This window comes from Myotis davidii, unplaced genomic scaffold (assembly GCF_000327345.1).
Source record: "Myotis davidii unplaced genomic scaffold, ASM32734v1 scaffold723, whole genome shotgun sequence".
NCBI classification, from domain to species: domain Eukaryota; kingdom Metazoa; phylum Chordata; class Mammalia; order Chiroptera; family Vespertilionidae; genus Myotis; species Myotis davidii.
This window is the reverse complement of record NW_006294589.1, coordinates 465,241-492,887: the sequence shown is the minus strand read 5'-3', so window position 1 is coordinate 492,887 and position 27,647 is coordinate 465,241. Positions and strand designations below refer to the sequence as shown.

Here is a 27,647-nt window from a genome sequence, read left to right as displayed (position 1 = left end):
AATGATTGTGTAACTTAGAGGGAACAAAAGGAGTGGGGTTTGTTTGTTTGTGTGTTGTTGTTTTATTACTCCACACTGGAGGATATTTTTTTCATTGATTTTTAGAGAGAGTGGAAAGGCGAGAGGGAGGGGGACAGAAAGAGAGAGAAAAACATCGAAAGAGAGACGCATTGATTGGTTACCTCCCGCATGTGCCCCACGTGGGGCCAGGGATCAAACCTTCAACCCAAGTATGTGCCCTTGACCAGAAATCAAACCAGTGACCCTTCAGTCTGCGGGCTGATGCTCTAACCACTGAACACACTGGCCAGGGCAAGGAGTTTTGCATTTAAGACCGAAACCTATTCCAAAGTATATTATTAACAGGACTACCTGAATGTAGATTAATTACAGAGATGGAAACAAGATAGAAATATCAGAAATAAACTGATAGTTTAATGTATTAATTAATAAAGTAAAATAAAAACTGAAAGTAGTTGGTGTTTAATAAAAAACATTTTGAATGACAATATGAAGAAAACTACATATACATCTAATTTAATCTCAAGCCATGCAAAATAAATTCCAGATGAGTTAGATATTTTAAAGCAAACTTTATACAGTATTTACCTTTGTTGTGGAGAGGAGATCATCTATACATCGTTGAAGCAATAAGATATAAAGTAGTACCAAGGTGATCATGTTTGATCAAAAAGTTTGATTCTCTGATATAAAGATAAAAGCAACACAGTGAGAATAGTATTTGTAGTTTTTCTATGATGGTAAGATTTTTCATGTAATCGGAGATATATCTATAAAGGTAGATTCAGTAGACAGATAACCAATGATGATATACACTGGAGAAAGTCACAATAATATGTTTGGCCTAAAGATCTTCATTGTAAAATGAGGATAATAGTACTTACTTGTTAGGGTGTTTTGGAGAATTAATGTGATAAATGATACATACTCCTTAACACATTGCCTGGAACCATAAATGCTAACTGCTATTTATTATAATCCTCTCCATTATTGCCATCTTCCAAAATAAGTTTCAAAGCTACGTGTCAAAGCTTCTTCCTTTTTTTTAACCCAAATGGGCAGACCCAGCTATTTTAACCACCTCTGCATTCGTGCAGTTTACAGAGCACTTTCACATATTCTGTTTCATTGATTTTCATGCCAGCCCTGGGAACTGTGTGAGTTTCTTCTCATTGGGGGCATTCAGGATTCACTCTTCCATAGTCACAGCTTGGTCTTTGTCATCACCCTAAACTGCTCCACCTATAAAATCAATTCACACTAATTACTGAAGAATTTCCCCATTCTAACCACCGCCTTCTCTCCTCCCAGCTTACAGGTTCTATGCCAGGGTTCCTCAAACTACGGCCCGTGGGCCACATGCATATACAAATATTGTATTTGTTCCCATTTTGTTTTTTTTACTTCAAAATAAGATATGTGCAGTGTGCATAGAAATTTGTTCATATTTTTTTTTCAAACTATAGTCCGGCCCTCCAACGGTCTGAGGGACAATGAACTGGCCCCCTGTTTAAAAAGTTTGAGGACCCCTGTTCTATGCTCACTGGAGCCATTCCTTTACCTCTAGTCCAAATCATCATCATTCCTTTTCCTTCTCCTCCTCCTCCTCCTTTTTCTTCTTTTAATCTTTATTGATTTCAGAGAGGAAGGGAGAAGGGGAAAAAGAGAGAGAAATATCCCCTTTCTGTTCCTCAAACACTCCAGCACAATCTCACCTTGGGGACGTTGCCCTTCTCTCTGCAACCTAATGGGGAATTGAACCATGACCTCCTGGTCTTAGATCGACGCTCAACCACTTAGCCATGAAGTCATCATTTCTTAGTAGAGATTCAGTAGCCTCCTGAGCAATTTCCTTACTTTCTTGCTCACTTTTAATTCAGACTCCCCATTGCAGCTGGTGAACTTTCAATGGCTTCCCAGAGTCTTTAGGATGAACTCCAAACATTCTAACATCTTTAATACCATTTTCAGGGCCCCACAAGATCTGGCTCCCGCTTGCCTGCCCAGCCATCTGTGTCTTTCATCACAGTCCATCTCAGCCACTCTGACAGTTTTCCTTTTCTCAGTTATGCTATGCTCTCACTTTGTAAGCCGCTGCGTGCTCCCTTCCCGCCCTGCTCCCACCTCCATTCCTCCACACCTTGCTGACTCTTCTTGTTCTTTAGGCCCTGCCTTTAGATTGGACTCCTACCCTGACTCTCCCTTTCTGGGGCCCTTTCGATGCATCCTCTGCTGTCCTCTTTTCTCTACTGTTTCCTTTACACACTGTTTTGTAATTGCCTCTGGACTCTCCAGACTAAATGCTGGGAAGGGAGACACTTGGTGTTTGTCTTATTTATCACAGTATCGCTAGAGCTTATTTAGCCCTGCACCTGGCAGAAATGTTAATACATTTCTGTTGTATGAACGAGAGGATTTCGTTCTACCTAATATATCTTCTTCCTTCCTTTCCCTCCACCCCTGCCTCACTTGGCAAAATCTTACACAATTACCACCCATTTATTAATTCAACAAATAGGAAAGGAGCTTCTTCCGCACCCCAGGCACTATTTTAGGATCTGGGGATATAGTGATGAATTAGGTAGTTAGGGAGCTGGTGTTCGACCTGTGGAGACAGATAATAAACAGATAGATTAAGTAAAATGTGCAGTGTGTTAGTGAGCGTAAGCGCCGAGGAGAAACAAATGAAGCCGGAGAGATGGATAAGGCACACCCGCATAGAGAGTGCTGTTGGCATTGTAGATAGGGGGCCGGCGGAAGGCTTCGCTGAGAAGGTGACTTCTGAGCGCTGACTTAAGCAGGTGAGAGAGCTAACAATCGCTGTGCTGCTTGTCTGAGAGGGAATAGTCCAGGCAGAGAGATGGGCAGCTCCCCCAAGGTGAGAGTGTGCCAGGCGTGTTTGAGGAACAGAAAGGAGCTGTTGGGAGGTCAGAGGGTCAACATTCTCTGTGTAGAGGTGTCTTCATCTGACCTCTGGGCATCCCCCACAGTTTAGGTTGTTTTTAGCTGTCAGTGCTATGAATTTACCGGGAAAGCCTGTGAAAGTTTCTCTTCTTAGCAGTTGCCTGTGAATCAAGGACCCTGGAAGAGACAGCCATGATCCTGAGACTTCAGTGGCTTCCTTGCAGGTCGGGGAGGGGCATGCTTAGCATTTCTTCAACAACTGCCACCTCTTTCTCAGCATAGTTTTGTGTTTTCCTCATAGGGATCGGGGAGGCAGTGGGACATCGCTGCCATTGAGCTCATGGCTGGTTTCCCACAGCTCAGTCCTCTTCTGTTCTCTGGTCCATGTTTGTAGTCTTGGCCATTATGAACAAGGTGCAACTCTCTCGACCACTTTCTAGAGCAGTGGTTCTCAACCTTCCTAATGCCGCAACCCTTTAATACAGTTCCTCATGTTGTGGTGACCCCCAATTTCATTGTTACAAATTGAACATAATTAAAGCATAGTGATTAATCACAAAAACAATATGTAATTATATATGTGTTTTCTGATGGTCTTAGGCAACCCTTGTGAAAGAGTCGTTCGACCCCCAAAGGGGTCGTGACCCACAGGTTGAGAACCGCTGTTCTAGAGTTACAGCTTTAAAGACAAATTGTTGCTGTCACCTTGTTTCTCTCTACCCATCGCTTTGTCCCTGGAAGTTGAGGGCCAGCAAAGTTTTAGTTGAGTATGTGTTGCAGGTAATGGGGTTGGGTCATTTTGGGTTGTACTTGCGTTAGTGTGCTCTACCTTGTACACCCCGTTGTCGCACAGTTGGGTCCTGCCCAATGGAATGACTAGAATTGCCTTGCTGGCACCCACATGGGAGAAAAAAGGGCTTCTCTGGGCAAAACTCCACCGTGGGTGGTGGACAAGTCCCGGCTCTCTACGGTCTATATTTAGCAATAGCGGAAGCCTCCATTAAGCTGTTTTCCTTCTAGTATGATTCACTAGCAGCACCATACTCTGTAGAAAGGGGCTATAAATTGTAATTGATATGAGGCAATAATTGGACAAATGATCAGACTCCATTTTTATCCCTCTCTGGGGAAAGCACGAGTCAGGAATCCCTAATGCAGAAGGCGATGCAGGGGTTTTTCAGCCAGCTTCCCCACGTTAGTGCTTCTCTCCTGATTAGAGAGGAGAGAAGCCAGATTCGGCAGGAGGCGGCCAGCAGACCCCGGATCTGCTTGCCACCTTTTGCTCCAAAAGAGCCCTGCCGCAGAGAGTTGCCATGGCAGCAGGAGGCAGTTTAATGGCAGAGGCTCATCTCCGGAGGCGCGCTGCTGGTGCCCTCTCTGGCCTTCAACCCGAGGGGCTGGCTACACCAGGCAACACTGTGCCATGGCCACTTGAAAGCACATTGCCTAATGGAATCGAACTGTAAGATCCTCCAGATTCCAAGGATGGCTACCTCTCCTGTCCCCCGCTTCTCCTTGGCGCCTAGCCCTTTGATGTCCCATCCCGTGGCCCAACTTATTTGCAGTTCCTTGAATAATGCTCTTTCATGTTTCTGTGCTTTTTATACATGCAGTTTCCTCTGTCTAGATTGCTCCCTTCCCCAGCCGCCTGGAAAATTCCTACTCACTTTCAAAATGTGGCTTAGATACTGCCTCCTGCTCCATGCTTCCCACGGAACCTCTATCCTCTGTGCAGAATCGCACCCTATCCTCTGCCATCTCAACCTCACCACATAGCACAGGATTTTGAAATGATTGTATTTTTGTCTTTTCTTCACTAGACTCTAAGTTACTTGTGTTCAAACGTTGTGTGCTTTTTATGAATTTCATATCCCCAGGGCTTTGCTCATGTGTGACCACATAGTTAACACTTAGAGTGTTGTTGAATAAGTGGTTTCTTCTCATTTATTTAGTTAGTCCTTATCATGGGCATGTTGCATACGACATGAGGACAGCACTGTCGTGTCCAGGAAGGGCTTTGTCTGCTCTGGGGTCTCAGAGGGTTGCCCTGACTTGATGGGTCTGTAACTGACTCTCCATTACATTCATTCTCACTCTCCAGTGTGAATGGGAATGGCAGTGGTGGGAAGGCCACACTTGGGAGTCGATCTCCCCAGAGTTCTAGTCCAGTGATGGCGAACCTATGACCGCGTGTCAGAGGTGACACGCACACTCATTTTTTTGGTTGACTTTCCTTTGTTAAGTGACATTTAGATATATAAAATAAATATCAAAAATATAAGTCTTTGTTTTACTATGCTTGCAGATATAAAAAAATTTCTATATGTGACACGGCACCAGAGTTAAGTTAGGGTTTTTCAAAATGCTGACACGCCGAGCTCAAAAGGTTCGCCATCACTGTAGTCAGTTGCCCAATTTGTATGTCTTAGTTCTCTCTTGTTGAATTAGGATGTGTGAGGGCAGCGCCGAGGTTCCTTGTGGCCCAAAGTAAATTCTTGGTAAATCTTCCTTTCTTTATCTTTGCTCTGGATTCCGGGAAGAAAGTGAAAGCAGCATGGAAGTTTAAACTAGTTTCTAGTTTTGAACCTTCTCGTGTATCTTTACCTACATCAGATCATTCAGTGCTATCTCCTCGCTCTGAGCACAGCTTCAAAGGTCACCTCTCTTGTCCCTGAGCCTCTTGTCTCTTTTCTTGAGCTGCTGTGAGGTAGTGCCCTTTCGTTCCTCAGTCGCCTTGCTTTCATCTTTGGTGTATCTGTCCCCTAGTGTTCACTGTGTAGGTAGACATTTTTTAAAAGATTTATTTTGGAGAGAGAAGGGTCGATGTGAGAGAGACATGATTGGTTGCCTCCTATTCATGCCCCAAAAGGGGAATGAACCACAACGTAGGTAGGTGCCCTGACCAGGAATCGAACCCGCCACCTTTTAGTGCATGGGATGACACTCAACCAACTGAGCCACCAACTGGGGCTAGATAGACGTTTTATTTAGACATCTCTCCTCTCCTGCCTTTTTGGGGATAACTTACTCTATTTCAAGAATTTCAATTTAAAATGAATTTATTTTTTTCTCCCCTTTGAAAATTCCCAGAAACCACTTTGACTGTAATATTTTTTTTCTTTTTCCTTAGTTTCTTTTTTTATTTGCTTTATTTTATTTTTTTGTTTTGTCTTTTTTTTTTTACTGCAGTGTATATTTAACTGCTGTCCTTTATGTTTACCTTACAGTTTACTCCAAGCATTTTTCTTCATTCCCTTAACTTATGTTATTAATAGGCCTAGTAAGAGATTTAGTGAGCATAGCAATGAAAATGTACGCTTTACTCAGTTATCTGTGACAGTGGGTCCCCCCCCCCCCCGAGAAGATGGGGCCAAGGGGCCAAAGCATGTGTGTCATCAGAGTTGCCTGAGATGCTTTTTCAGATTCATATGCCCCATCCCTTTCCCAACCCTTTTCCTGGAGGCAGAATGAAAGTATGCTGAGAGTTGTAAGAAACTTTTCTAGAATGTTTTACAGCCTCTAACCTGGGGTCCGTCGCCCTCGGTCGAGAAACAATCATTGTAGATTTGTTAGTTATAACAGTCTGGTCTGCCAATGCCATGGTTATTTGAGAGTTGGGTATTTGTTTTACTTCAAAAAAATAAAACTACACATATAGTTCACTTTGTTTGCCTGGGTAAGGACATTTTCAAATCAAAATACAAAAAAAGTGTGGTTTTAATGAATCATAAATTTGTTTGATGCAAGCACTTTTCCTGTTCTGAAATATTCACTTAAATACTAATTAATTAAAATATAACTACTTATTAACATGTTGCCATGGAGTGAATAAACTTCAGAATGCTAGAAACAATATGAAAAGTCAACATAGGTTATGTTGACCAATGTCACCCCAATAAATTTAATTTTTAAAAAAGTCAGCATAGAACAGTTTTAAAATTATTAATTCTGTTCGTAGGAAATATTTTGAGACTAGAGCAGTTTAGAAACATAATGAAACTCCGAATCAGAAAGACTAGATTTTAATTCCTGCTCTGGCACCTGCTGCCTTTCTCGGGCTGTGGAGCCCGCCCCTCGGGGTCTCAGTTCTGTCTTCGTGGAATGGTGATGGCCTCTCTCTCATAAAGTTGTTGTGAGGCTCACATGAAGTCATGAACGTGACAGTTCCCAGCACCCAGACATCCCATCACTGTTCACAGAATCTGATGGTAGCGCCTTTAAAACATTCAAAACATCCGGTGGATGTGTGCACACATGTGCTGTATGTATGTGCCTTGGAATATGTGAAATGTGTAAGTTATTAGGTTTACTATGTTTTTTGACTGCGGAGGTGGGTGATGGTTATTTAAGTGTAATGGTTTATGTATGTGAGTGTATTTCCTAAGGATACCACTTAAAATTATTTCTATTTTAGTTCTTTTGAGGTCGACTCTTACAAACGAGGCTAAAAAATGTGCAGTGTCCATTTTACAGTGTTACGGTCACTGTAGACTTCTTCTCGCCCTCGGCACTGGTTTCCTTGTGCTGGACCAGCTCTGGAGGCCGCCTTGGTCCTTACCAAGGCCAGTCACCTGACTGGCATGAACACAAACTTGTCTTCTAAACGGAAATTCAATATTAGTAGTTAGTCCTGTTTTGTGTCCATATCAGAAAGTGTTGGATTTAGTGCCTTGCTATCAAATATAAACTTGTGAAAGTTCATTTTCTCAGTGATATGATCACTGCATAGATACACGTTAGGTGCTTTGTGTGCGTTACCAACAACATTGCAGCAACCTGTAAGATAGGTGCTAGGCAGTTTTACATGTAAGAAAGCGCAGGCTCAGAGGGTAGATATGTTTCCCAAGGTCAGACCGCTGTTAAGAAAGAGAACCAGAAAGCAAGCTCAGGTGGGTCTGACCCCGGTGAGACGTGAGGCTGCTGCCCAGTCACTGTGGCTTATCAATCCAGGGGATGTGCTTTAAGGTATGAAAGAAGCTGGAAATATACTGAGGGCGCTTTTGGCTTTGGGTTGGGCAGAAGCCTGCAGGACAGTCAGACCGGGCATCTGATCTCCGGAGGCTGTGAGAGGCACTGTCGTTGACCCAGCAGCCAGACCCTGACGCCTCTGGCTTTCTCTCCTTTCCTCACGCCTGCTACCCTGCTGTCCCCTGATTTCTCCAGGCATTTCCAAGGCATCACTCATCACTTACAACTGTGCACCTCTCCCCACCCCACTTCCACTGCCCACCCCCCACCTTCCCGTGCAAAAGCGTAAAACAGGGTTGTTGTGAGGATAAATGAGTTAATATGTGTAAAGGGTTTAATAACGTGTCTAGTACATAGTAAGTACTCAACAAATGTTAGCTACCATTATTATTTTTTTTGTTGTTAAAATAATAGTATTATTCATGGTGGTAGTAAATGATTCAAAGGTTTTATGACACCTTCCTCAAGGATCTGTGTGTTCCCTGGCCAGGGGCTGGCTTTGTGTGGCTCATTGCATGGGGCCCCAGGCATGGGCGTGCTCAGTAAGGTGCACAGGATAGAGAGGGAGTTAGTAAGAGGGCGATTGTTTCCACACACCGGTTGGCAGAGTTTTCTCTGTGCTAGTTCATCGTCATCAGCCACAGAAGCAGTCCCACTTCCAAACCACATCTTTCTGCCCGGCTTTTTTCCTTTCCTTTTTATCTATGTTGAACATGAATGGTATTAAAGTCATTAACAGGGTTACACAAAAATTATTTATTTTAGTTTCACGGTTTGTAGCTATGCCTGCACGTGTCGTCTTCACACACACACACACACACACACACACCCCGCCCCACCCCAGCTCCTGTCCACTGGTCTACAGAAGCATGCCAGTTCAGCGTACTCCACCTGCAGGGGTTTCTCTAGTCCCATCCCCCACACACATACTGTTTTTTTCTATTTAATTTTTTTCTTTATATGTATTGACTTTATATTTTTAATTACATTTATTAGGGTGAATTGGTTAGAAAAATTCTATAGGTTTCAGTTGGTTTTATATTTTTGCTTTTCAGTTTTCTCACCTAATTCTTATGTTTTGTTATATTGCCTGATTTGAGTCATAGTTTGCATAGTAATGGAGTTTAACAGTGGGGAAGCTATTGGCAGATGCATGATTAACTTTTCCTATGGACCCAATAGAATTGAACACAGGCTTGGGGTTTCTTCAGCTATAATCTTGCATGAGAGCATTTCTATTTGTGCTCCCTCCCTTGACCCACAATATTAGGCTTTGCTTCTCTCAGTTAAGAAGATTTGGCTCTTACTGTCTCTTTGGGCAAATGATAACATGTGCAATCTTTGTCATCTCTTCTACCTCAAAACATTAAAAAATTGTTTTAATGTAATTTCTGATTAATCTTTCCTTTTCTCAAATATAAGTGTACAGTATACAAAAGGGATAACTTACAATTTGGGAATTATTTTGTTTTGAGGAAATGGACTCTTGTAATAAATAATATTTATTATAGTATCAATTCAAAAATAATTTCCATTCTTTCTAGACAGTCAGAATTCTAAAAAGTAAAAGAGGAAATTAACATTAATGGCTTTCATTAAAATGTTCGTATGTTTCCTTCTAGTCTACATTCAAGTTTATATATTTAATTTTATAATGTATTTTTATAATTATATATGCATTAGCTAAAGTTTTATATATTATTTTTATAATTATAGACATTTTATATTCAATTATATATTCATTAACTGAAGTTTACATATAAACTACAATTCATGTTATATTGTAGTATTACTATATTCCAGTAATTTGGGGGAGGGGATACAAGTTTGACAAATAATAAAACTAAAACCAATTATTTTTAAAAATAGATCATTTCTAATTATAAAATACACATGACAAATTTTCATTTTGGAAAAATAGATCATGGAAAAGGAGTCCTACAATTACTTTTCATTTCTGCTTTTAACAGTATATTTATAAGCAATTCTTCTTTAAAAAGCCTATCTACGATTAGATTTGTGAAATGTTTACACATCTGTGATTAAATTTGTGGAGGAGTATGGAATAGATGTTCTTTGCTTTTAGGCTGAGTCAGATGCGCAGTGAACCAGAATGTATTTTGTGGAAATAGTATCTCAATATTTTTCTCCATGCTTTAGGTATGTGTTCTTTTTGGATCCGTGCAATCTGGACTTGATCAACCGGAAGATCAAGTCTGAAGCACTGTGCGTAGCAGCATGTCCAAGACAAGAGCTGAAAACCCTGAGTGATGTTCAGAAGTTTGCAGAGATGAATGGTGAGACTTTAGGCATCTGAGTCTACATCCCAGTCACTTATCCTCACTTAAATTTTATGCATTTGCATTCTAATGTAAGTTTGCCTGGTGTTTAAAAATAAAAGTCATCTAAAAAAATCTTAAAAGGAAAAAGAGACTTGAAAGTGCTGTAGAATTTCCTTGTTACACAAAGGTTATAGTCACCTAGGGAGCTTGTTAACACTCCAGATTCCTGGGCCTCACCCGGGAAACTCTGACTGAGTAGGTCTTTGGACACTGAAAATTTGTATTTTTAACAAATATCTCAGGGGATATTGATGTATCCTATTTGAGTACTTGGGAATTACTAGACTATTCCAGGTAAAATTGGTGTGTGTGTGGGGGTGGGGGGGGGGTGTTCCTTCCTAAGTAATAGATGTTTATTATAGGAAATTTGAAAAGTTCAGAAAAAAGATAATGAAGTGAAAACCAAAGTTTCACCATATTTCAGTTTACTGTTGTATATAATTTTGTATTTGCATTTTTAATTTTACGTTGTGTCTTAACCATTTTTCTAAGAATGAAGTTTTGAGAAACTTTGAGGTCAAACATATGGGAATTAGCGGCAAAAACAAGCAGTCAATTTCCTGAACTCTGGCTCTGTTCTCTTGGTTTTCTAACCTCATTAAAATTCTCTCTAGAAAATTATTTAACCTCTTTTTGTGAAGGGCCACATCATAATAGCCCCCAAAGCCTGTGTTTTTGAACTTCCATGAGGTTTCATGTATGTATTTAGTGTGTAGGAGTCCTCAGAGCTGCCGCAGTCCTACCCAGATGCATAGGCTAGCTCTTGTTTCTTCAAACAAGGGTTGACTCAGCTATAACTTCTAGCCGGCTGGAGAAACAGCCTCGGGACACAGCTAAACACACACTAGCATGGCTCCATAGTCTATCTGATGGAGATGCTAGACTTCTCAGGGCAAAAATTCTACAGACTGGCGGTATTCCTGTCCGCTGCTAAATGCCCGCAGCATTAGTTAGTGGGAAGGGCACAGGGTTAATTTGATCTGGATTCTACTTCTGCCTCTGTCACTGACAGGCTCTGTAAGGAGGGACAGAAGGTGTAGCCTCTTTGAGCCTAGATCTCATCTAGTAAAGTATGGATTTAAAATAATGCTCCCCCTCCTAAGTTGTTGAGAGGATTAAATGAGATGATGCATGGGGAATCCTGGACACTTGCTTGGTGGGCATTGAATAAAGAGGCATCGACCACTCTTGAAGATCTCATTTTCTATTCCCACGTGATATCCTCAGATGTGTTGATGTGCTGAGTCTGATGCCAGAACTGTCAGCCTTGTCATTATCAGGTTTCTTAGGGAGGGATGAGTTACTCCTTAAGGGATTCTCTAAAATCTTAGTCAGTGTGAGCATATACAGTGTACTTTGGGAGGTGGTGCCATCGAGTGGTTAGAGTGTGGGCTCTAGAGGTAGATTATCCAGGTTCACAAATTGGTCCTTCCACTTAAAAGCTGGGAGGTCTGGGCAAGTTACTTGATCTCTCAATGCCTCAGTGTCCCCATCTGTGAAGTAGGAATGATATAAGTACCTAAACTACCTCCAGTGCTGTTATGAAGAGTTAAAACATGAAAAATGAGTAGAACAGTGCCTGGTAAATAGTATTTTGCTACAATATGGTAAAACTTGAAGACGTTATGTTAAGTGACATAAGCCAACCACAAAAGGACAAATACACTGTATGATTCCCCTGGGTAAGACATATACACCTTCATTTTATTATTTTTACCACTGACTTCTGAGCAAAGGATTAACATGAGCTGAAAGTAGAGAGCGACCTGAGGCAGGAAGACTATTACATTCCACTGGTGGAATAATAATAATTATAATTATAATAATGCAACAGTAGCATGGTGGTTGCCAGGGCTATGGGGAGAGAGGAATGAGAAGTTGCTGTGTTATGCATGAAGTGTTTGAATTTTGCAAGAAATGAAGAATTTTGGAGATGGATGATGGTGATGGTTGCACAACAATGTGAATGTACCTAATACCACTGAACTGCACGCTTAAACATGGTTAATATGTAAATTGTTATCATGAGTATTTTATCACAATTAAAATGTTCATGAAAGGGAAAGAATGACAGTTCGTTTTAAATGATAATTGTAAACCTTATTTTAAAGTGCAAGATAAAATAACATTTTTCTTACCAGAATGAAAAGATTATATACATCCTATTCAGGGAATTTTATGTTTCCATGACAACATTTGGAAGTACTTTTTAGCACTTACAACCATTCATTCATATGAACTTCTATTACCTTTACAAATTATTTAAAATTTATAAAGGAAACCTCTTGGCTCCTGTAGTAAGAAATACGTTCATTAGACAAATAAAATATTTCCTCAATTTTTGTTTCTTTTAGATAAAATAGGAGCTGTTTTCTTAGACATTTACGTTTGTGGACCATTCTGTCCAGTATGTCTGACTAGAATAGAAAGTTTGGAAGAAATAGCTGGAAATTAGATTGGTCATGTAATATGCTCTCATATTACAGAGTTTGGAAAGCAAGCAGAAGGTTTTAGGTGAATATAAAAGTATTAATTCTTGTATGTGCATTGGGTGGTAAGTGTACAAATGTGCATTTTATTATTATGGTTCATAGTTTATATGTGATACAAATATCACAAATATATGATGCTAGGGATTAAAATAATTTAAAAATTGTTTTTAAAAAGTGAAAGTTGCCAAATACCGCAAGGACTGAGAAATAAACTTCTTTGTTTCATCATCTTTCTTCACTAGTGCATGAGTTTCCTGGGGGCTGGATCTTACTCTCTTCATCTTGGAATATCCCAGCCATAATATAGGACTTAGCATAGTAGCTATTCATAAATGTTTCCTGAAAGAACGAAGCTGAAGTTCCCCCTTCATCTCTATTGCCACTTACTGATTTCCCGTTCTCTCAGCGTACTATATAGCCTTTGCTCAATTCTGTATCCATATGAGTTGCCACCAGCAGGTAAATTGTTTAGCTTCAATCTAACCAGAATTGCTGTGAAATCAGTTCTTTTTATTCACCTCTTAAATAATTCATCTTATGTATTCATTCATCTCTCTCACACATATTCTCCAAGTGATTATTCGTTCCATTTTTTTCTTTTAAGCCCTCTTGTTCTTCCTCTTTCCTAATCTTATTCCCTACAGAGAAACTGCAACCGGCCGGGGAGAGCTCATTTTCAGCAGAGCATGAATTCCATCAACTTTCGTTCCCTCCAGTTTCCGTTGAACAGGTTTCTGTCCTCTTTATTATCATTATTGTTGAAAACTCAAATAATGTGTACATTGTAGGGGGTGGAAATAATCCTTCTCCCGCCGCTGCTAACTTCATCTCAACCCAGCCAGACCATGACAGGTGGCGAAGGGAAGGGAAGATAATGCCTGTTCCGCCAGTTCTCCCCTCCTCTCTCCCTTCGCTGCTTCTGGCCCGACCACTACCTCTGGCCAGTAGACCACCCTTCACTTTACTCCAGGGCCCTGTTGTTATCATGGGCATCTAAGTCTGAGTGGATAAATCCTACGTAAGCCCTGCGTTGTGTCTGAGCAGACCACGTACTGGCACCTGCTTTGTACCATGCGCTGTGCCAGATGCTTTGCATGTCATTTTATCCTTTCCACTTGCAATCTGAATTCTAAACAACAGTTTAGAGATGAGGATAACCTGTAGTTAAGTTAGGGTGCTAATATTTTACATAGAATTCCTTATCACATTTTGCATTATTCCTATTTAACTTTTATAATGTATGTTTTGTTTTCTGTAACCTAGTAGGAAACTGGCAGAAACTTTCTTTTCCCTTTGTTTGTGCCCCGTTGATAGCTTGTAAGAAAGCACTCCCATTGAAGAGTGCTTCTTCGATGTACTGTAGTTTGGATACATCTTGAGAGCTTTGAGACCTGCCATTTGGGCCACGTCCAGATTTTGAGCAGAGCTGTGCAGCTTGGTGCTTTCTCGGGGATTATCGCTTTGTAGTTGAAAATCTTGAAAGATTATGTGATCCATTTAGATAAAATTTGTGGATATTAACAATACTTTTGATTATCATTAACTAATCAGTGACAATATAACTTAAACCACAGAGTTAGTATGGATTTTTTTTTTTTGGTACACTGAAATAAAAAAATTAGACTTGATATCAGTTATAATGAATGAAATAATCAACCCTATTTGATTGACTCCAAGTCAGAGATCAGCAAGGGAAGCTTGATTGTTGAACAAAAGTGGGAAAATTAAAAAGGTGAAGGGGTTAAGTAAAAAAAAAAAAACAGACACAGACAATAGCATGGTGATTACCAGAGGGAAAGGGAGGTAGAAAAGGGCATAGGGGGGATAAATGGTGAAGGAAGGAAGAAGAAGACTTGACTTGGGGTGATAAACACACATTACAATATATAGATGATGTGTTGTAGAATTGCACACCTGAAACCTATATAACTTTATTAACCAGTCACCCCAGTAAATTCCGTTTTTTAAAAAGTGGGAAAAATTCTTACATTCGATAATGCAATTTAAACTAATTCCTCATTCTACAAAAAATTAATTAGTACTGGTTAAGTATGTGCCAAAGAGACAAAAATAAGGTGTAGTCCTCATGTTTAAGGAGATTGCATCACAGTAGACAGTCCCATTCCTCTTCATCCTCCACAGTATAGAAGTCTTGCACATATATGTCAAAAATTCATTCACTCAGCAAATATTTATTGTGTGCCTAGCATGTGCTACTTAGTGGTTGGCTTGATATCACACCACCAGCTGGTTACTGGGTGCTTCTTGGGAGAGAGAGAGATAGAAACATCAATGATGAAAATCATCAATCATCTGCCTCCTGCACGCCCCCTACTGGGGTCGAGCCTGCAACCTGGGCATGTGCCCTGACTGGGAATCAATCCTGGATGCTCAACCACTGAACCACTCCAGCTGGGCACTGTCTTGCATATCTTGAATGGCATGGGAGGACAGGAGATAAAGAAGAGAAAGGATGACTTCCACATTTCATCTTGGGGATTTCATGGAGCCATTAACCAGGATTGAAAATATGTGGAAGGAGACAGAACAGATTTGGAGAGTGGGTAATAGAAATGTTTTGGGTTTTTAAAAAATATGTTGTTTTGGGATATCTATGGAAAAATATATCTTTTGCCCAGGAGCTTATTGAATATTTGTCTGATTATGATTATTAGAAATGACACAGAAGACGCATTATGGCCTAGAAGAATTCTACTTCTAAATTTGTTAGTGATTGTTCATGAGGCATTGGAAGTATTAATTTTTCCCCCATCAGTAATGTTTAGAGTGTGGTGATGGAAACATAACCTCTTAGGGGAGTTACAAGTGAATTGAGCTACAGAATAAATGATTGAATATTATAAGGCATTTGAAAAATTGTGGTAGTTAAACATTCTGGGAGCTATAGAAACCGTTTACTGAGATAAATGTGTATATACAAGCGTTAGATTCCTAAGATCATTCATTTTGATGGCATTTGAATAACATTGGCTGAGTTGCATGGATTGCCTCTGGTATGGTTTAGATAAGCTTTTTGTTTCTTGTTTTAGACTTTTCATTACTCAAGTATGTTTTTCCCCTACTCTTTGCATTAGAAAATATAAAACTTTGTCTTACTGCTTATAACCAAATCTCTTGTGCTAATATTGCTTATACTTCCATTATTTAAAAAAAAAAGATAGATACTACCTTAAAAATGTTCACTGAAAATGCATTAGCTAATAAGCATGGGAAGAAAAACAGCAACTGTAAAATGTTTGCCATTATTGGGTTGTCTTAATATTCTTCATTGAGGCTTCTCTGTCCATCAGCCCTTTGAACAGGAAGCAGTATAAGGTTTCTTCTGATTGTTACAACTAGCACATTGTAAAGATCTTTCTCCTTTAATCTATTTAGTACAGGATCTATTTAGTACTGGCCTGTGTCCCAGAATACCATCAGATATAAGGCTGTTATCCTTTCCCTGAGCATTATCCTAGGAAAGTATTTATAAAACTGAACTCTGTTGCACCTTTTGACCTCCTTTTTTAAATGGAGAGAGAGTGGGGGGTGGAGATTATGTTCCCAGAATTCAGGTGGAGCAGTGTTTGACCGCTCCGACACAAAGTGTTTTAGTTAAGGGCCTTTTATACTGTGCAAATCAATTCCATCTTGGACTCTGAAAGAAGTAAGTTGACAATTCAGATCAGGAAGTTGATCACATTGGGTGCCCAGCAGTTATTGGCACAGTTGCTATTTTTTTTTTCATGTGCAATTCCATAATAGGACTCCCAGCTATTTTAGGGATTAATCTGAAATGTTTGCTTGCCATTGCTTTAAGTGTAGTCAGGTGGCATTATCTTCATACAGGAAAGACTAATTTCAGAAGAGGTGGGTTTTTAATATTTTGCGAACTTAAGTAGTCATGACAATGGAAAAGAATGCTTAAAAATAATTCCAAAAACTTAGTTTCCTATTGAGACTATCTTAAGAAGATGAAGAAACTTGAAGAACAGTGCCCTGTAACTTTCAAGTACCTCTTCAATTATCTTTACATAAAATAGATGGTACATGTATTTATGTAAGTATGCTATTACAGCCCACATATTTAAACACTTGACAAGTTGGTTGCTGGTTTGGGGGCAGTATTACTGAAGTAAATGCAGGTTTGTGGCTTTCTAAGATCTTATTGTTTGATAGAACAAGATATAAATGAAGTAAAATCACTTCTAGTTGTGTTGTCCCAACAAATCTTTTTTTGTATTTCCTTCTAGTTTCTTCTCACGTCCTTACATGATGTTTCTGTAATTATTTCAGTGTGAAAATCCACCATTTTCACTTCACATTACATTTTACACTTTTCCTGTGGTGGTACATTTAAAAAGTCCATTTTTTTCTATAGCATAAATGCAAAGTTAATCCTATTTCTATTTAATAATAAAGTATTTGACCAAATTAGTAATCTAGTAAAAATGTCGCTGAAGCCGGTTTGGCTCAGTGGATAGAACGTCGGCCTGCGGACTGAAAGGTCCCGGGTTCGATTCCGGTCAAGGGCATGTACCTGGGTTGCGGGCACATCCCCAGTGGGGAGTGTGCAGGAGGCAGCTGATCGATGTTTCTCTCTCATCGATGTTTCTAACTCTCTATCTCTCTCCCTTCCTCTCTGTAAAAAATCAATAAAATATATTAAAAAAAAAAGAAGTGGATAAAAATGTCAACTAATGAAATAGAAAAATTTACATGATATAAGGCTGTAGGTCATTGGAAAAATTAGACTATAGTCTAAATCTCCTCAGTTAACAATATATATTGTACAATGAGCCTTACAATATTTTAGCTGCTATATTACAAGTTATTAAAATATTTATCAATTTGGTGGATTGTATTCATCTGAATTTTCTATATTGTGTAGATAACTATTAGCCATATAATCAGAGAAATAGATGGTTGCATAACCAATCTAGGATTGAATTTAAGTTGTTTTAAACTATCTGAAAATTGAGGATTCTTTTATCAGTTTACCAGTTTAATCAATTTGTTCAGTTTAATTATCATTTCTTGCCTTTTAAATAAGAAAAACGTAATGTATTATCTGAATGTGCATGTGCTCTGGGCAATAATTTTAAATAGTAATGGAAAGCATAGGAAAGAGAAGCAGCCTATGTAATTGGATGTGGGTTTTGTGGTCAAAGAGATCTAGACCTCTACTGCTTAGTAGCTGTGTCATTTGGGGCAAGTTATTTACCTTATTTCTTAGCCTCTATTTCCTTCTCCATAAAGTGGGTTTAATAATACATACCTGCCTTATAGGGTTATAGTAAAAGATACAATTAATATTTATGGGATGAGAGGAGAGGCTTACCCCACCGGTAACTTCCTAAGAGTTCCCAGCATATGGGAGGAGGGGACAGGTTCCCCGTTCCCACCTCCACTCCCAGCCCTCCTCTTGAGATGAGAAACTTGGGTGGGGCACAGAACCAACCTTGGGAATGGGGTGCTTGGCCTAATCCTCAGAAGCAGTAGGGCTGGCAAAAACTCTTGGTTTCTTCAACAGAAGAATTTAATCATGTTTCTTTGGTTCATTTGTTTAGAGACATTCTTGGATGCAGTTTGGTCAGTTAGAATTGCAGTTGATTATTTTTTTAAAAAGAAATATATATCTCCTGACATATGGCAGGCAGCAATCACCCAATAAAGGTAGTTCTAGTACTTGTTATTACCCTTAATATTATCACTTAAAATTTGTATGTAAGTTACTGCAGGAGAAACGTTTTAAATGATGGAGGACCAATACCATAGACCAAATCAGATTCTTTGTGATTATATAATGTTTGAAAGTTATATATGTTGAATTAACATTCACATACAAAATAAAATTAAAGTGCCTTAATAAGAGAACTTACTCAGACTCTGTTTGCTAACGTTTAACTTTCTTTCAACAGGCTCAGCACTATGTCACTACAAGCTAAAGCCTTCTGAATATACATCTTCAAAAGCGTCTTCTCTTTGCCCCAAACTACCAGTTCCAGCGAGGTAAATGTTATCGTATTTGTTAACTTGTGACTTTTGTTTTCATAGGTAGATTGTAAGCTGTATGTTATTCTGAGAAAAGGGTCACTTGATGATACCAGTTGTCTAGGTCCAGTACTTTTACATCAAAAATTTAAAAGTAGTAGTAGAAATAATAGCATCTAATTTACATCTTAAAAAAAACACACACACAGGCAAACAACTTTTCTTATTATCAGGTATTTTACATTTCTTGTGGGGGCTCCCCCTTTTTTTTAATGCCTTAATATTTAAGTATACAAAATTGCCGAATCATAAAATCTGCGGTAAACTTAGAAGCCAAGCCTCACAGTCCAAAGATTTTCTGAAATTGATCCTACAAATACTTATGAGGATTATTTTTCAATTTATTTTGAAAATTAAAAAAATATATATGGCAGTGATTGTTCTCCTTAGTTTATTTCAGGCTATATCCTTCAGGTACGTTCTCTGCTATAGGCTGTTTGCATATCTTATCCAAGGTCTTATTCAACAGACATTTATTATTAAGTACCTACTGCATATAATGGATACAAGGATGAGAAATAATCTCACGGTAGTTATAAGTAAATCAAATTTTAAAATTTATACTGGTAAATAGATTTATAAGAAAGGAGATAGCCCAGCTGGTGTAGCTCAGTGGTTGAGCGTTGACCTGTGAACCTGGAGATCAGGTTTCAATTCCCAGTCAGGGCACATGCCCAGATTCTGGGCTCATCCCTGGTGGGGGAAACACAGGAGGCAGCCAATCAGTGATTCTTTCTCTCATTATTGATGTTTCTATCTCTCTCTCCCTTCCTTTCTTCTCTGAAATCAATAAAAAAAAATTTTTTTAAAAAGAAGATCAATTTTCAAACACTGTAGAAAATGTCCTCAGAATTGGGCATACAGGATTTAGAACACGTCTGGTCTTAAGAACCTTTGCATGTATCACTAACCGTGTCTGACATGAGTCAACTTCTCTAGGAATACTGAATTGAACCACTTTTATTGTATCTCAGTATATTATAGCAAGCTATTGCTTAAAATTTTGACAGTCATGTCTATTTTCCTTTGGATTGCTTATAGGTGTGATTTGTGTGTTATTAACTTGAATTTGAAATTTTCTGTTGAAAAGTAGACAAAGGACATATCCATTAAATTGATTTCAGCTTTTAGTCTTGTCAAGTTGCTATTGATGTTAAAATTTTAAGCCTTTGGACGTAAAAATGAAGGGACTGTTTTATAAGATATTAAATAAAAGGGATCTACAAATTATGGGCTTAGACTAATAGGTAAGGAGACTCCATTTGTGAAAATTGAGAATATTGGGGAGGCTATCACAGTAAAGAAGTAGAGGTCCTTTGAATAGAGTCTCTGGAGAAAATTTATCAATGTAAGAAAAGCTTTATCTCACTGAACTGTTAAAGCCTGTTTTAAATGCATAGTTTGAGTAAAGTCACTATTTTAAGCCATAAATGTATCCTAAAAGCATGACCAGAGAGCCTTGGTCTGAGAATGAGGCTCTGCTCCTATACAGTATGGGTTGGGGGCAGCTCATACCACAAATTCTCCTCCGTCTCTGATCTCTGATTCTACCATGTTGGGGGCTGCCTATTTCTGGTTATTTGAGGTGTTTTAATCTTGGCTGCACAGACATACACATCTCACATACAGCATCCTAAGGGCATGCCCCAAAAGACAAAGCCTCGTAGTAAGAGGGGCTTAGATTTTAGAGATGGACAGACTTGGCTTCTAACAAGGTCATCCACTAATGTGTCAGTAATCCAAGATGCAATGATGAACTTATACCAGTGATGGCGAACCTTTTGAGCTCAGCTTGTCAGCATTTTGAAAAACCTTAACTTAACTCTGGTGCCATGTCACATATAGAAATTTTTTGATATTTGCAAGCATAGTAAAACAAAGACTTATATTTTTGGTATTTATTTTATATATTAAATGCCATTTAACAAAGAAAAATCAACCAAAAAAATGAGTTTGCGTGTCACCTCTGACACGCGTGTCATAGGTTCGCCATCACTGACTTATACTATCCGAAAACTGACTATATAATATGTTTATCCTTTATTTAAAGACCCTTATAATCTAAGTGTCTTACCACTTTTATCTGAACTCAGCCTATTAGAAAACAGAGGAGAAGAAATAGTTGATAGGAGGAAGGTAAATTATAAATATTATTATTTACTATTTGGCAAGCAAGGTGAAAGGATCAGAAAACAGAATAAATTGGTTTTAATAAAACACGTGGGACACTACCTTGTTTCACAATAATATTAGATACCAAATCTAAAAAGTCGACTAAGATCTAGTCTCTGTCCCCAAGAAACTCTGTCCTTAAAAAAATTAGGGACTGTTTTTGTACATGATGAATATATCTATATATATAAAAGCCTAAGCAACCAAAGGACTGAACGACCAGTTGACCAGTCGCTATGATGCACACTGACCACCAGGGGGCAGGCGCTCAACAAAGGAGCTGCCCCCTGGTGGTCAGTGCATTCCCACAGCCAACCTCCCACACTGCCGCCCCACGCCGGCCCACCGCTATGGCCCCAATCAGGGCAAGCCGCTGGCCAACCTCCTGCGGCCCCTCCCCCAGGCCTGCTCGCCCTGATGGGCCCTGGGCCCTGATCTGGGCGGAAGACTGCCCCAATTGGCCCAGATCGCCAGCCAGGCCGAGGGACCCCCCACCTGTGCACGTATTCATGCACTGGGCCTCTAGTATATATATATATATTGCTCTAGGCAAACTTGTGATGCAGGCAAATGGCTCTTGGCATCTTTTGTATCTCTTTTTTATCCTCCTGGGAGCACCCTAGTGGGACAGAAAGAGCTGCACTTTGAGCCCAGATAGGCCTGGAAGTGATTTGGGGTGGGGAGGTGGGGGGCGGAGTGAATTCTCTGTCACCACGTTCTATTGGTCAGCTTGAGCAAGTCTCTTAATCTCTCTGTAAACAAAGTTTCCTCATGTGAAATGGGAATTTAATACCTCTGCCATGGAATTATAAGAATTAAAAACAATAATATGTGTGACACACCCATTATTGTGCTTGGCATTTGGCTTGATAGTATTATTTCTCTCAACCTCTAGAGCAGGGGTGGGGAACGTCCAGCCCATGGGCTATATAAGGCCTGTAAAATTATTTGGTCTGGCCCTGCCAAGGCATTAGGGATGAGTTAATTAAATGTTTGACCAAATATAGCAGGCTAATTTTACTCAAATTCATAACTCTCTGTTGGTGACATGTTAAGCAATAAGGAGACAAGCTAGTCTGTACACTTACAATGTTTAAAGGTTTAGGTATAGACAGAGAAAATCGAAATAGTAGGAACGGATTACATAAATTCAGTTTATTCATCCAACATTGATTTAGGTACCTCTGGATACCAGAAAGGATGCTGGATGATGGGGAGTTAATAACATAATAATAGAGATGGTAAACTAACAGCCAAGAAAAAAAATGTTATCTATTTATTTTTAAAGTGAAGGATTCAAGGTAATTTTTTTTATTCAAGGTAAATTAACATTTATAAATCAACTCCTGTATGCCAGCTACCATATTAAGCTACTCATATGTATAATGTCATTTAATCCTCACAAGAGCCTATAAGGATATTGTCCCAATTTGTAGATGAGGAAATAGAATATAAGAGAGATTAAATGAGTTATTCAAGGGCATACAACTAATTGTTGGGAATCAGAATTTGAATCTAATATTTTGTAAAGTCTATCCTACAGTTCGTTGTTGTTGTTGTTTTGGGCGGGGGCGGGGGGTGGTTGTTTGTATTTTAAAGAGAGACTACAGGAATGGGAGAAGAGAAAAAAATAAATGAAATGTATGAAAACCATTTCATATTGCCATTAGATTCTTGACTTACTCTTTTCCTACCTTTTCTGTGCTTTGGAGATATTGCCAGAATCCTCTATATTTTTCTTCGTTCTTAAATAAACCCTTTAGTTAGAAATCAGGTGTAATTGTTTATTTATAACCTGAGGTTGTTTTTTTAATTGAGGTAACATTGGCTTTATAACATTATATAAGTTTCAGATATGCAACATTATAATTCGTCATCTGTGTGTATATCATATCATGCTCACCACCAAAGTCTAGTTTCCATCTGTCACCGTATAACTGACCCCTCTTTACTCATTTCACCTTCCCTCCACACCCCTTCCCCTCTGGTAACCACTGGTCTATTGTCTGCCTCTATGAGTTATGGCTTTTGGTTTTCTGTTTTATAACCTGAAGTTTAATAAAATAATTGTGTGAGATGCCAACACCTGTCTTCTCTTCTGAAGGCATATGGAGAAGAGATATTAGGCATACTTTGAGGGACCTCATTAATTGTGATAGTCTCGGCTTAAAGGCAAATGGACAGTCTGTTTGCCAAGGTAAGATACAATTCTCCTATGAGTGGATCATTTTTTTAAAAGTCTTTAAAAGACTCATTATAAATTCATTTTGTTCTTGTTCACTAATATTTCAATAATGTGAAACAGCAACAGTTCCTAATGGAACAACATTGACTTCTTAAAGATTCAATGTTCTGTGGGCTTCGAAAAGTAGTAAAACTTACTGCAAATATAATTCTTTATGCTTGTCCTCTTAAGAAGCACAGAATATGTCATGTAGGTTAGTCACTAAAGCAGAAATGGTCTCATATACTAGGTTCTCAGAATTATTATTTTCTGAGAGGTAGATGAAATCAGCTAACTCATCTAATCCTAAATTCATTAGATCACATGGGATTTAAATAGTAAAATATAAGACAAACCATAATGCCACGATTATATAGATTTTAAAATAAGGAAACAATTTAAACATTTACTCGTGGATGGTGGAATTATTTGGGGGGAAGAGGTGAAAAAAAGAATGACATATAAAGGGATCTAATGCTTTTTACTTTAAAGCTGTGTTTAACTTCATTTCTTACTACTCTGTCCAGATATTATCTTCCCCTTTGCCTTCTATTTCTATTACTCTGTACCAGTGAGAGCAGATTTTGACCGTCAGCTAAAAAATGTAGTTAATCAGCTTGTGCTAATTTTATAACCTTCAAATTTAGAGCTGTCAGGATTTTTTTCCTTAACTGACATAGATTGAATGATAAGGCAACGGGCTATTGTTATTGTGCTTCATTTCTTTGAGGGATACGTGTAAAAGTACCCTCTTCAGTTGCATGTGTTTATATACATTATAAAAATGACGAGAAAGGGTAAGTTCAGAGCAGGTATTATTCAGTCTTTTCTCTTTAAAAAAATGAAGGATTTGAATTTTAACAGAAGAACCCTTCCCTTTTCAAATAATCTGTTCTCATTCTAAGTCTGAAAAGCAGAAACATACTAAAGATACTGAGCTTGCTGCTTCTATGAACTTAGAATCATTCATTCATTTCTGGGTAGGCATAATATTATTGTTATTACTATTCATATCAGAAAAGACAGAGGACTTATTCCTACCTTTTCACCTCACAGATGGAAAAACTGAGAAAGAGAGGTGGAGTGATGTACAACTCTGTCATGTTAGGAGAATCGCCCAGGGCTTTTGAACCCTAGTCCAGGTTTCTTTTATCACAGGCTTCACTCTCTTTAGAAATGATGTGTGTTTCTTTGAGTATAAAAATACATCAACATCTTGTTAGGCCCTAGCTGGTTTGACTCAGCAGATAGAGGGGTCAGCCTGCGGATTGAAGGGGTCCCAAGTTCTATTCCGGTCCAGGGCACGTGCCGGTGTTGTGGGCTCAATCCCCAATAGGGGGCATGCAGGAGGCAACCAATCAGTGATTCTCATCATTGATGTTTCTATCTCTTTCTCCCTCTCCCTTCCTCTCTGAAATCGATAAGAATATTTTTAAAAAAACAAAAAACATCCTGTTAGGATATGGGAGCTGTAGGTATAGCCATCTCTGGCCAGGGGATCAAGTTCACTATGGTTATCTGACAGGAAAAGGGAAACAGGAAAGCAGGGCCAACAAATTGGTGGGATTAAGTATGAGAAAAAGACATCGGTAGTACCCTTAAGATAGATCTATTTTATGTTTAAGGTTGGAGGCAAGTGAGTTAAACAGAGGCTGCATCAGAGATGATGGGGTAATAAGGCAAGTGAAGATGTATATAATCATGGACCCGAGAGGACTTTAGTTTTGCAGGCTGGAGAACCACGCCTAGTTAAACATAGGGTTAGACTTCCTTAGATGCGGACATTAACCTGGTAGTAACAGTATCTAGACAGCATCAGGAAAAAACAACCACGCACATACACACACAAAAATGAAAAACAGTTGTAGGTCCCAACAAAGTTACCAGTTTAACGGTTTCTTTCCCCTAAATCAGCCTCTATTACAGCGGTTCTCAACCTGTGGGTTGCGACCCCTTTGGGGGTCGAACAACCCTTTCACAGGGGTCGCCTAAGACCATCGGAAAACACATATATAATTACATATTGTTTTGTGATTAATCACTATGCTTTAATACTGTTCAATTTGTAACAATGAAAATACATCCTGCATGTCAGATATTTACGATTCATAACAGTAGCAAAATTACAGTTAGGAAGTAGCAACGAAAATAATTTTATGGTTGGGGGTCACCACAACATGAGGAACTGTATTAAAGGGTCAAGGCATTAGGAAGGTTGAGAACCACTTCTCTATTGGCTTAGGAATTTATAGTTAATCCTATTTTATCTTTTTTCTTATAATATGTCTAAGTCCAGCTCATTTAAAAGTATTCTGTAATTTAACATCTTTGTATATCATTAGCGAAACAACTTTTAGTGAAAAAACAACTATGATTTGCATACCCTTAATACAGGCATTACTCAGAATGCTTCGGCTTTCTGCAGTTTCTGCCAAAATATCAAATCTTTGGTATTAGCTTTCATTAAAACTATTTTACTAACACCATTTTAGAGGTATACACAGATACACCCATTGATCACAAGAGGCAAATTTTTACAAATAAACATTTATGTCAAATTGTCACATCATTTTGGGCTACATTTTACTGAAGCATAACTAAGGTAAGGCAAGTTCTTTAAAGTTATATTGTCTTATTGTTCCATGAAGTTTACCAGTGTGGAAGACGTTGCTTATTCTCACTCCCAGTGGTGCTTATTGATCAACATTTGAGGAAGGAAACTAGGATGGTACTTTGCTTGTGGTCATACAAAGTTGCTTTGCTGAGATTAGAAACCTTAGAATCTGATGCTCAACCATGTAATCTTATCTACTGATTTGACCCACATACAGTGCCAACCAAGAATAAGAACATAGTTATATCATTCTAGTCAAAATGGTATATTAGAACTGTGACTAACAGCCCCACAAATAATTCTGAAGATGTGGGATTTACATTAGCAATGGCTAAAATCTAACTTAATGCACACGTAAATGTGTATTCATGCATTGATACACACATAGAGCTGTCTTAGAATCCAAAGAAATCTCAGCTGAGGGCATGTTCATAGAGCTTTGTTTAAAATCTCTTAGTGATTAGATGTATACCATCCTCTCAGAAGGTAAAGTAGAACCATGTTAGTAACAAACCTGATTAATGTCATGGTGCACACATAGCTATGTTCCTTCACAAGTAAAATGCAGTCCATACAAGCCTGAAGCAGCAGATTACCTCATTTTTGGACACTAATAATCTTAAAGTAAAAACATATAAAAAGAAAGCAAATAGCCCCAAATCCCATAATACTACCAAATAGAGATTTTTCATTTGCTTATATTTTTTTGTCCTGATTCATATCTATATATCTTTTATACAGAGATGCCATCATCACATTAGATACATATTTTTGGTTATATTTCCCCCTTGTGCTCTTACATCATCCTTATTTCCATACATGAGTATTCATGGTTATTGTTTTACATAGCTGCAGATTATGCTGATTAAGTCATGCACATGCCTCAGTATGACTTAGTTTACAGGAATTCCTAAGCTTGTGCCCAAACATCTTTTTAAATTTAAGGTTTTTGTATGTCGTTCTGATAGAGGAGACCATTCCATTAACAGGGGCACATTTCAAGCAAAAGCCCAGGTGTGTTTTTATTTTTAAATAGCTTATGGCAAAAATTCATTTTCACTTCAATGAAAGATACATTTGTAAGTTTTGTCATGTACCCCTTGACTGATAGATGTGTAGGCTGAGGAGTTCAAGTGTTTGGGTTTGCTTCTGGAGGTTGTATCTGTGTGTATGTGTGTGTGTATGTGTGTGTGTTTCTTTTCAGAAGGGGAGGGTAATGTCTTCTGTTGGAATATGCACTCCACCCTCTTTGATAAGGTTTGTGGTAAGAGTTGCATCACTGCCCATGACAGTCATCTTCATAGCATTAAGCTCACAGCTCTTAGCTCCCATATGACGTGTGGAGGGTGGAGTGTATTGCAGTCACATTCACCTTTCATTTGTGTGTTTGATGTGGCATTTATATTAAGTAGGAGTAATTTTTTTTCTGATTTTTTTTTCTTGTGTCACCAGTGCACCTATTCCATTCTTCCATCGCTGTGCTCCTGTGAACATTTCCTGCTATGCCAAGTTTGCAGAGGCCCTGATCACCTTTGTCAGTGACAATAGTGTCTTACACAGGCTGATTAGTGGAGTAATGGCCAGCAAAGAAATTATATTGGGACTTTGCTTGTTATCACTAGGTAATTGTTTTTCTCATTATTAGCTATTGCATAGTACTGCAGCAGAAGACTGTTTTGTCTTTTAACCAAAAATATGAATACAACTGGGGATACTTGTAAAATGTTTCACTTCCCATAGCCAAAATAACTGTTTCAGATTATATATAGTTATATATATCTGAAACTCATTTCTGTTCTTTTCCTCTCATTGGAGAAAACTAGTGTTTTCTCCAAACTTTGGTTACTAAGTCTATA

General features: G+C 38.7%; 1 protein-coding gene across 3 annotated transcripts in view; it reads left to right on the top strand.

Annotated features, from left to right (window-relative positions):
* SLC44A1 (solute carrier family 44 (choline transporter), member 1) overlaps positions 1 to 27,647 on the top strand; it is a 110,034-nt gene that overhangs the window by 20,902 nt on the left and 61,485 nt on the right. For all 3 annotated transcript variants that reach the window (XR_001514744.1, XM_006768730.2, XM_015567197.1), the window contains exons 3-5: positions 10,054 to 10,190; positions 18,649 to 18,739; positions 27,244 to 27,413. Coding sequence is in view for 2 of the 3 variants with exons in the window: in XM_006768730.2 (XP_006768793.1) it covers positions 10,054 to 10,190; positions 18,649 to 18,739; positions 27,244 to 27,413 (398 nt within the window). In the remaining variant the exon portion in view is untranslated. The remainder of the gene's footprint in view (positions 1 to 10,053; positions 10,191 to 18,648; positions 18,740 to 27,243; positions 27,414 to 27,647) is intronic.